Source organism: Rosa chinensis, chromosome 7, assembly GCF_002994745.2.
Source record: "Rosa chinensis cultivar Old Blush chromosome 7, RchiOBHm-V2, whole genome shotgun sequence".
NCBI lineage: Eukaryota > Viridiplantae > Streptophyta > Magnoliopsida > Rosales > Rosaceae > Rosa > Rosa chinensis.
This window is the reverse complement of record NC_037094.1, coordinates 8971641-8982322: the sequence shown is the minus strand read 5'-3', so window position 1 is coordinate 8982322 and position 10682 is coordinate 8971641. Positions and strand designations below refer to the sequence as shown.

At 37.2% G+C, this 10682-nt stretch overlaps 2 protein-coding genes across 2 annotated transcripts; one reads left to right on the top strand and one right to left on the bottom strand.

Annotated features, from left to right (window-relative positions):
• Nucleotides 1–529: 529 nt before the first annotated feature.
• Nucleotides 530–3274, bottom strand: LOC112180142 (palmitoyl-acyl carrier protein thioesterase, chloroplastic). The gene is made up of 6 exons (XM_024318645.2): nucleotides 2436–3274; nucleotides 2199–2332; nucleotides 1941–2054; nucleotides 1662–1839; nucleotides 1497–1565; nucleotides 530–1160 (listed from the first exon to the last, which is right to left on the bottom strand). The coding sequence occupies exons 1-6, from the start codon at nucleotides 2862–2864 to the stop codon at nucleotides 888–890; spliced, it is 1197 nt and encodes a 398-aa protein (XP_024174413.1). The 5' UTR covers nucleotides 2865–3274; the 3' UTR covers nucleotides 530–887.
• A 2690-nt stretch (nucleotides 3275–5964) lies between these two features.
• On the top strand, nucleotides 5965–7424 carry LOC112175150 (HVA22-like protein e). The gene is made up of 5 exons (XM_024312813.2): nucleotides 5965–6203; nucleotides 6305–6331; nucleotides 6479–6601; nucleotides 6685–6889; nucleotides 7195–7424. Exons 1-5 carry the CDS (start codon nucleotides 6157–6159, stop codon nucleotides 7213–7215), a joined length of 423 nt encoding a protein of 140 aa, XP_024168581.1. The 5' UTR covers nucleotides 5965–6156; the 3' UTR covers nucleotides 7216–7424.
• Nucleotides 7425–10682: the final 3258 nt, after the last annotated feature.

The following is a 10682-nucleotide window of genomic DNA, read 5'->3' as shown; positions in this document are numbered from 1 at the left end:
TACCTTTCTCATAATTCATGCTTAGCCCAATAACCCCTTTATAGTTGTGTCTATTTCTTTTGCTCAAGTTCTAAGGGCACGTTTACTTACTTGGAGGGAAATGAAATGACTATGGAGTAAAAACATTCCTGCGTTTACTAACACATAAAGGAATCCGGGTAAAAGAATTTCTGCGTTTACTAACACATGAATGAATCAGAATGGATGTAGGTCCCACCTCCTTATCAGGAATCGATTCCTGAATACTCAGGAATTCGATTACGAATGGGGGGGGGGGATGGGTTTAGGAATCATTCCTCCTGAATCAATACTGATTCATTTCTTCTCCCATTCCACTTGTCTCCGATTCATGATTATTTTCCATTCTAAGGAAGTAAACGTGCCATAAGTTTAGACTTTGGAGTTTGGAACATATAAAGATGAATGTGAATAATGAATAGACACATTCTTGTTTTTTGGTCTGATAGTAGACGCATTCCCTGATCATCAAAACCCTGAAATCTTAATTCAGAAGCTCGAAAGATACTGAAATGGTGTGTGAATATGTCATTCACATAAATTGAAGAGGCAAGTGCTCCTAAGCAATGCACTGTCAAACATGGAGTTCACTTGCAAAATGTAACACAGCCTCATGAATAAATACAACCACGCACAAGAAAAAAAAAAAAAGTGATAGAAACGAACCCAGATGGGCAAGCTAGCAATTCAAAAAGCTTGGCAATCAAGAAAACAAATTGAAGTGGGTGAAAATCAATCTGCAAATTCTGAGTTCAAGTCTATCAATGCGATATATGTTTTTGTTCGCCATGCCATTATGTTCTTGCTCGCACCGCCCTATCGAATGCAAGTGGGTGAAAATCAATCTGCAAATTCTGCATTCAAGTCAATCAATTCGATTTATGTTTTTGTTTGCCATGCCATTCTGTTCTTGCTCGCACTATCTCTGCTTTATCGGCTTGCATCCGAAGCAGGTGTGTGTACTGGAGGTCTGGTCTGCGATTGATCGAGTTGTTGTTGCTGTTGTTGCAGTGATGTTCATGAGCCAAACTTGCTGTTGTGCTCGTCAATGATTCTAGCAAATTGGATTGCCTACATTCTCTTCGGAACTCCAGTGTCATACTTGTCATGTCATATTCTTTTAACACTTTGAGTGGCACGCTCTGCGCATTAGTTTAACAAATCGTAAATAAATATTAATGACATGTTAACATATGAATGAACACAATAGCTTCCGCTTTAATTTATGTTTTACGTACTAAATAGTTTTACATGTTCATGTTTTTTTTTTTTTTTTTAAATGTGAGGACAAAATATTTGATAAATTGTCTCAAAGAGACTGAGACAAAAAAAAATTGAATAAGTAAAGCAAGCTAGTGTACGGAGTTTTACATCTTATCCTCCTTGCAAAGAACAAAAGATGAACCCACCACTATATTATATCATTTGTTTGTTTTACCAAAGTTAAGCCATTACATTGCAAAAAATTGCCAAGTTACCTCAAGAATCCATCCAATGTATTTCACATTGTTTACATGCTGGTTGGCATCCATGTCACTCCATCTAGGCTGAGTAAATTGGAGGGGAAGATGATTCAGTTAATATAAACTATGAAGAAGCTGAACCGATTATTAAATGTTGTATGAGATATGAATATGACTTACTGCTAAGCCTGATCGGATTCTCCCGGCAGTTCCATCAGTAAGCTTGTCAATTTTCTCACTATCGATTTTCTCAGTGGCAATTGCAGCTCTGTTTAGGTAGAAAGGCGCCACCTCTTGTCTCACTTGTTCAGGAATCTTGGACAACCTTCTTGTTTCTCTATTCATTATCACCCAAGTGCTGCATAAGATTAAACAACATAGCAGGTAATTACTTGTCAAGATTAGTCCCTGAGGTCTAGAGTTTAGAAAAGGATGTGCAAAAGCCCCTGAGATTTTCACCTTGTTGCTCTGCTAATAATTTCTTGAGTATGATAGTCTCGGATAATCCAATCCCTGCGCATTCCGTTTTTGCCTGCTGCATCCACCCAAGTATCAATTTCCACAACATCTCCCCTGTTACATATTAATCTTTGAAGATAAGCTGGTATTACGTGGCCCAAATTTACAGTTCAACAACAAAACATAGATCTGCAACAACAGAACTACTTCCCTAATATTAGTTCATATATATGCATTAGTCACATGTCATATACATACCAGCGACTGTATCTCTCAACTTGAATGTGGACTCGTGTGACGACCCAAATAAGTTTCCGGAGGCTCATCTCACGAGTAGCCCCGAAACCATTTCCGGCAAGGCCAGAACCTGTCACGTGATTCAGAGCTGTCTCCTGCATTTAGCACATCGGTTTACACAGTTTAATGGAACCATAGTTCATGACATAATGTTTGCTGCAGATATAAGGAACAAACAATCAAGAGTCGAAAATTTACCTGTAGAAGGTTCATCAGTGTCTCCATGGTGGCAGTTTTGTCAGGACCAATCTCATAAGACCTTATAACGAATGTCTGCCTATATACAAACCTATCCTCCACGAATTTCCCATGTAAACATGAATGAAGAGATGCATCACTACCTCTATCTTTAACTAATTCAATACCACTACTCATGTTTCCTAACAATGAACCAGCCTCTTCCACATGAATCCCATTAACCTTCTTTCCATTGATCATGTCCACATGACTTCTCGGATTAACAGAACTACTAGCCATGACCGAAAATCTGCGGTGTTGTCTTGTGTTCGTTGCCCTATCCCTCGAAGGATAAAATCCCATTTGGGTGGCCACATCAATGCTGTCATTCTTCTCCGCCTTGAAAATGTGCCTTGGAAGGTATAGCGTCGCATTAATTCTTGCTGCCATTGATGCCTTTTTCTCTAACTGTTCATTTGGTATGTGAAAGATGAAGCAGATAATCGAACCCAACAAGTTTGATAAAACAGGGTGGTGTTGTAGCTTCTTTTAGCAGTAGCTAATTGTTGCCTTGTTGAAGAATTAAAGGAAATTTTCAAATGTTAGTAGGTGTAACCACTTTTAGAAGGAACAAGATATATCCTATAATTTAAGACAAAGAATGGAGGAAAGGGAAGAATTAGTGTCAAAATTAACGTGTGGGGTGAAAAGGGTTTAATGGAGGAGAAGGGACGTGGGGTTTTTGCCGCTCAACCACTTCACTGGGTGGAGGAGAAAATGTTAGAGGATTCAGGAAGCCTCTCTGCATCAATGGCCTACACGCAATATGAAGATGGGCTTAAATTTGGTGTTCTGTTTTGGCATTGTTTACAAGGTAACTCTGCCACTAATATGTTCGATCTGCTACAAAAGAGGGATGCCTCTTATAACACGATAACTTGGTTCATATCGAAGCTTTGTTAAACTAATGGTTGGAATTATGCAGATAAAAGGAAAGTTGGATTCTTTGGTTTACTCACAATTACGTTTTGCCACTTCCATAAAAGCCCACCGAGCTTCCGAAGAAAAGGCAATGTTGGAATTTTGCTTGGGTTTTTGAGAAAGTTTAGTGTCCTCTTATGCTAGTTTTATAAGAGCATTTTTAGCAATATTAAGCCATTATTTATATTATTTTTTAAATAAAGATTAAATAATTTAAATTTACTTATAAGTTACATAAAATAACTCAAAATGAATGTTTTAAATTATAAACAGCCTCATCTCACTCTTTATATTTAGGTACGAGATAGCTAAAAGTTATAATTAAGAGTCACTTAGAGCATCTTTAACAGACTCTCTATTTTGGCTCCTTAGTTATTTTGGACAGCATATTTAGCTTTTTATATATTTTAGCAACTGCACCAGACTCCTAAGTGACTCTCTATTATAACTTTTAGCTATCTCGCTCCTAAATATAGAGAGCCGGATGAGGCTCTCTATAATTTAAAACATTCATTTTAAGTTATTTTGTGTAATTTATAAATATATTTAAATTATTTAATCTTCATTTAAAAAATAATATAAACTTAAAACTAGCTAAAATAGAGAGCACTGATGCAGACGTATTTCTATAGTGGCTAGCCAAAATGACTTTTTAGCTAGTTTGGCTAAAATTTGACTTTAAAATGGCTAGCATTGATAAAGATGCTCTTAGGAGTTTAGTGCAACTGCTAAAATATAAAATAAAAAAACCTAAACACATTCTTCAAAATGGCTAAGAAGCCAAAATAGAAAGTCTGGTAAAGATGCTCTTAGCAATGCGCCATTTTTGAGTCAAATTTTAGCCAAAGTAACTAAAAAATCATTTTAGCTAGCCACTTTAGAAATACGTCTGCATCAATGCTCTATATTTTAGCTAGTTTTGAATTTATATTATTTTTTAAATTAAGATTAAGTAGTTTAAATGTATTTATAAATTAAATAAAATAACTTAAAATGAATGTTTTAAATTATAGTGAGCTTCATCTCGCTTTCTATATTTAGGAGCGAGATAGCTAAAAGTTATAATGGAGAGTCACTTAAAAGTCTGGTGCAGCTGCTAAAATATATAAAAAACTAAAAATACTCTCCAAAATAACTAAGAAGTCAAAATGGAGAGTTTGCTAAAAATGTTCTAAGCCCACTAATTGATAAGATTCTTATGGTGTTGGGGTTTGTCTTTTATGAGACAACTACACGGAACAACAAAACAAGGAAGTGAGAAATGAGTTCAGAGGTTTCAGAAAATCAAAGTTTAATACATTTTTAGACAACTAAGAGGTGGATTTAAGGGGTGCCAATTGCTTAAATGTGAATATTTGTGCATCATTAAACATTGAACTTTGCTCTTTTTCTACAAGGGTAAAATGTTCAAATAGTATTAGACATGTGAATAAAAGAATGTTAAGAAGTAAGATGAAGTGTTCATAGAGTTGTCTCAAATGATTAAAAAAAAATAATAATAACTAAGTAAGTTTCATAAAAATAAAAATAAAAAAAGAACAAACAAACTAAAGTGTGAACTGGCACAAAGAAAAAATTCTTAAATCTATTGCCATAAAAATTGCTTAAATTAAAAAGCTTGAGCTATTAGACAAATATATTAACAATCTCCATGTTAAGCTCTCAAAACTCGTACCAAATGTTAAAGTCATGATGTAAGATGTGTACATTCCGCAGACAGATTTAACGGGCAAAGACGATTCTAAATAGTAAATATACTAGACCTTCTAGCACTGTTCATCACTGTTCACAAAATGAAGTGACGGTTTTACCCCCATTTTTTTACTCAAATTACAATTCTGTCATAACCATTCTCTCTCTTTTTTTAACAATTCTGCCATATTCTTTGTTTTTTTAATAATTATTTTTTTAAGAGAGAACAATTTTATTTTGTATTTGTAAATTTCTACAAATCATGGAAAAAGTTTGTTGTTGTTGTATCCTATTTATTGTTAATCTATTATTAACAACAAAACAAATCATATTCTAAGTAGTGCCTATATTTTTTAGATTGCGAGTATTTATCTATTACATATGAAGTTTAAAAAAAAAAAAACAAATCCACAACATCGCGCGGATCAATTTACTAGTGTTCTACGAAAACTCCTAGGCATTGGTGAGGCTTAGAGCTCAAATAAGATGTAGCCCATAATCAGATCTTAAACCTTAATCAAGTATTTAAGAATCCCAAACGATGAAGCTTAAGATTAATCATTACACACTTAGAATAATCCGTCCCCTGCCGACCTGATACATTAGAAAAATGTGTCCCCATCTGTCCTAGTGGGACTTGGATCCCTCATCGTCCGGCACGTATCACCGACCACTGACATCACACATGAACACGTGGCTTCTGTATAGGGCAAAGCACAAAGCCATTTGCGTCATTTGAGGAAATGGTAAAGCCCAAGTCCTGAGCACTGGGCCGGTGCTAAATCCACCTTGACACGTTTAGGCCAGAATCCGATACCCTAGCTCCTTTACCGCCACGTGTCCCTTCCCCTCCCATGTATAAATTGGTAGCTTAAACCTTGTCCCCAACACCCTTCCAAAATCTCCGTTTGTCTCCTTATTCATTGCTCTCAATCCAAAACCCTTTTCTCACTGACAGGCTCATTTTCTGCAACCTATCTCAGCCTCTCTTTAAGAGTTTTGCTAGTGTTAGTTGCTTGGTGTTGGTTGTTTCAAGTTTGAACCTACAAAGTTAATAGACATAAGAACAATGGGAAAAGGCTGGACTTTCCTTACCCAACTTCACTCTCTTGCTGGGTATGACTCTTAATCAAAACCCACGTTTTGATTGTCTTTGGTGTGTAATTTCTTTTCTGGGTTTATCTTCTAATTCCCCAATTTGTTTTCAATTCTTGCAGGCCTGTGTTGCAGCTGCTTTACCCCTTGTAAGCAATCCCACTCTTATCAGTCTTGAGACAAGTTTATTTATTTCCTTATTTTGTCCTATAAAGCTTCAATCTTTAATTGATTTAACGGAAACCCAGTTGGTTAATGAACTTAGACTTATGTTTATTGTGGGAATTTGATTATAGGTATGCATCAGTGATGGCCATAGAGAGCCCATCAAAACTAGATGATGAGCAGTGGCTTGCTTATTGGATTATTTACTCTTTCCTCACTCTCTTGGAGATGGTTATCCAACCGGCTTTAGAATGGTAAGAACAAATCAAGAAACATCATAAAGTTCCAAAATTCGTTAGCTTGGTGGGTTAATTTAATGATGGTGGTGAAATTTTAGGTTACCAATTTGGTATGAGGTGAAGCTTGTGTTTGTGGCGTGGTTGGTTCTACCACAATTCAAAGGGGCAGCTTTCTTGTATGATAAATATGTGAGGGAGCAAATCCTCAGGTATAGAGGAGGACAAGACCATCATGATTCATCCAGCAAGTCCCCAACTGGCAAAGGCAAGAGCAAGTTTGTGCAGTTCATGACCCCCAAGAGTGTAAGTTCACTTAACTTCGTCTGCTACCAATGTCATTATATCTTAAAGGCACAAGTTGCAATTTTGGTCCTTATGTTTGATTGGATTCACAATCTTATCCTTACGGTTTAATAAATTGGTCATCTTGGACTCTTGGGAGTATTGAAGGACATAGTTGCAGATTACAAGGAGATAATTGTTTCTGTTTTGAAATCTCAACCATGTCTTTGTGCGGTGTGTACTGCTTTTGAGATTGATGTTTACTATTTTGCTGCTTTAAACTATTTTATTGAAAAGATTCGGAACTTTTGTGGTTATTTATGCAGGGAGAGCAGGAAGCTTACTGAAGAAAGCAGAGAAGGACATCCACTTGTTCTTCAATGTTCGCTTTCTTTTTCTACTTTCGGCCTTTGCTTTAACTTGTTTCTACTGAACTTTTTAACCCATCATGTATGATTTCGGAGACTTCGAGGCTTTTGTGACTCTACCTTCATGCATATTAATGTAGATGAGCCATATCTATCAGCAATCAAGTATGTGTTGAACTATTTGATTAGTTTGTGATGCCCACTTCGTTGATGATAATTCACTACCTAATCCGCCTAATTGCGTTGATCTAATAAATAGCAAAGCAATGAAAGAGGGTTTATGCAAGTCTCTCTCATACCCACTACAGATGTGAAAGGAAAAGTAGACACGCCCGACTAATTAAACTTGAATGTTCAAGAGAATCCGACTCACAGAAGTTCTAATACAACTTATGCGTCTATATACAAATTACAGACGTCATTTCACTAGAATATGATATGATATTCTCTTTTGCTTAAAATGGGATAAAGAGGAGGTATAAGAGCCATTATGTATTGAGTGGCGATTGGGTACTTGAGACTGAAGCAAATGATGAAGCCTTTCTCCATAGCAGTGAAGCATGTATGGGAGAAGCGGAGAACCAACTCTGTTCATGGGGAATACATGCATCGTATAGACTAGCAAATTGACCCGATACTGTTGGTTTTTTTTTTAAGTTTCATATGTAATGAATACTCACAATTTAAAAAAACATTGTCGTTACTTATAATATGAATTTTTTTTTTTTTAGGATAACGGAAGACTAATTCATTGATGTAAAATCATGACGACCTCAGTCGGTCAAGCATGAAGGGATATTACATAAACAATGCTCAATTATTAAAAGACTAAACTCAAAAAAAGCGGAGACTCCTAAACTTAAAAATCAAGAAGGAAAATGCTAGAAAGTAAAATGCAGGAAAATAAAATCCCCTACTCCTATACACCCTAAGGCAAAACAACTGTCTTCAGAAGCTTAGACGCCTAAAACCCTCATGGTGTATGTTTCCACTCATGAAAACAGCAGATAGCTTCGTCCTAGAGGCAATATAGGACTAAGAGCAAATATGCCACCCCCACAAGGTCCAAACCAAGCCAACCCAAAAGAGAGAAAGAAAAAGAATAGGGCAAGCCCTAAGGCCCAGCCCACCAGGCCGCATTGTTGCTACCCGAAGAAACTGAGACCCTAGACCCTAACCCCGTCCCCTCCCTCTCAGCCCCCCAGGTACGGCCGAAGCTGAACTTCGAGAAGAGCTGCCTATCTGCATTACTCTGGCGGCCGCCAACGTTCTTCAACCATAGGAACCACTAGAAGAAGTTCCCCCCGAAGAAGGCCCGCAAGGATCCGAGCCACCTTCAACTGAACATCGCCAGTCGTTACTTGCCCTGACAAACAGCATTGCCTCAGAGGTGACTGCTTTGCCACAGTACGACCATGGAACCAGCTCTTCAAACTCCAACCCTAGCACCAAACAGCCCGATCCTATCACAGGTCCGACGCCTCCACCAACAAGCCTGCTACGTTCACCGAAAGAGAACGATGCCGGAAGCGCCCTATAGCTTGCAGAAAACCTTCTGGTCACCGACGCCCTGCTACATAAAACCCTAGGTTTCGGTATACTAAGCTCCGAGTTTTCGGGAGTCCAACTTTTGGTTAAGTAGTGATTCTAAGAAAGTAATTTTAATAGACATCTCATTGTAATTTATTAAAACTTTCTCCTCTCCAACATCCGCATAGCACATAGCAGTGTACACACACACACACACACTCCCAAATGTTAGCTTCAAATTTAGCCATATTGGAATTCAAATTTCATGGTTTGAATAATTTCAGTGACTTGCATATATACACCCCTAATATGATTTGTTTTGTTGTTAATAATAGATTAGCAACAAATGGGATACAACAAAAAAAAAAAAATCATGATTTGTAGAAATTTACAAATACAAAACAGAATTGTTCTCAAAAAAAAAAAAATGAAGCTGAAAGGGTATGGCATAATTGTAATTTCATTCAAAAGTCAGGGGCAAAACCATCACTTCATTTTGTGAACAGTTATGAACAGTGCGACCACCTTTAGTATATGTACGTATAACCAAGATTGACTTCCGCCGGTTTTTTCTTTCTTCTTTAGCCATATAACCAAGATTGAGAGAGTAGATTGTTGCTTCTGCAAATCATTCCTTGATTTTGATTTGTGAATTTCAATTTAGTTCCTTCCTTTCACCTCACCATTTGATCTAATTTGAGTAATTTCAGGTCAGAGGGTTGAATTCATTTATAGGTTGTATGTTCTATATTTTTTCAATATATGATTTTGTGATTAGCTTCTGATGCAGGTTGTGTTAGGTGTTTTGGATTACTTGCTTTTGGTCCAGAAGAGCTTCCTAATTAATGGTGATTTTTATGCATCGATCCTGGTGCCTACAAATTCTCACTTTTCTATTCATTTTAGCTTTTGGGTTTATCTAAATTTATTCTTTTGTTGCTTATATTGCTTCTGGGTTTTGGGTTTTATAGTCAGGAGGTTCTTCCCCCACCAACCCGCGCAATGCTGTGGGTTTTTTTTTTTTTTCAAGTTTCATATTACTGATAGGACCCGCTCTGGATTTCACCTTGAAATCCAAAGTGGCCCTGCAGGGCCTACCCTAGAAGAAATTCTACCAAAATTTTGGCGGAACTCCCTCTAAAAGTGGACTACCCAAAAACCTGTAGAAAGACATTTACACTTCTAAAATAATCCACCCTTTAACTTCTGGAGCCATCATGCTCCCTCAATCACAATATCTCCAATTTCACAAACTAATTATGAACTTAAAATATTAATTTCATGGGTTATCAGAACAATCTAATGTACAGGCGTACAAAAAGAATAGAATATAAGATAAATGACCGATACTTTTGTAATGCGGAAGCGATAACAGCTATGCCTCAACCCTATGTACGCTCGACCTCAAGCTAAACTGGCCTGCAAACTGGGCATTTGAAACGGAAGGGCCCAGGGGAAAAGCATTGAAAATCGTTAGAGTGAGTGGATGAAAAATAAATAATTTCAAATGAACAAGTGAAACTCAATGTTTTCCCAAGTTATTCTCTAAAACCTCGCATGCAGTAACAATCTTGAAAACACTCTTAATCACCATCTTTGCTGCAATCTTAATCCCATAAAATAGAACATCTCGCAATCTATTAAAATCTCCAATCCCTCCTATACGTAATCACATTTCAAACATCATGTTGAATTACTCGTCTCAAATCATATCTCAAAATGGACGATGACTAAAGGGGACTGCCGATTAGTTATCTCATGCCACCTAGAAGGGACTTCCGACCAGTGACTCATTGGAGGGGACTGCCGACCGGACGTGGAGGGGATTGCCGACCATAGGTAGTTAGAGGGGACTGCCAACTAACTACCTCATGTCATCTAGAGGGGACTGCCGACTAAATGATGCATCAGAGGGG

Excerpts from the sequence above, each read along its gene's own strand:
- LOC112180142 (XM_024318645.2), bottom strand. The coding sequence starts at position 2,864 with ATGGCAGCAAGAATTAATGCGACGCTATACCTTCCAAGGCACATTTTC. Across the intron at positions 2,055-2,198 it reads GTTGAGAGATACAGTCGCTG|GGGAGATGTTGTGGAAATTG; the intron begins GTATGTATATGA and ends AATATGTAACAG. Across the intron at positions 1,840-1,940 it reads ATTATTAGCAGAGCAACAAG|CACTTGGGTGATAATGAATA; the intron begins GTGAAAATCTCA and ends AATCTTATGCAG.
- LOC112175150 (XM_024312813.2), top strand. The coding sequence starts at position 6,157 with ATGGGAAAAGGCTGGACTTTCCTTACCCAACTTCACTCTCTTGCTGG. Across the intron at positions 6,204-6,304 it reads CAACTTCACTCTCTTGCTGG|GCCTGTGTTGCAGCTGCTTT; the intron begins GTATGACTCTTA and ends CAATTCTTGCAG. Across the intron at positions 6,890-7,194 it reads AGTTCATGACCCCCAAGAGT|GGAGAGCAGGAAGCTTACTG; the intron begins GTAAGTTCACTT and ends TTATTTATGCAG.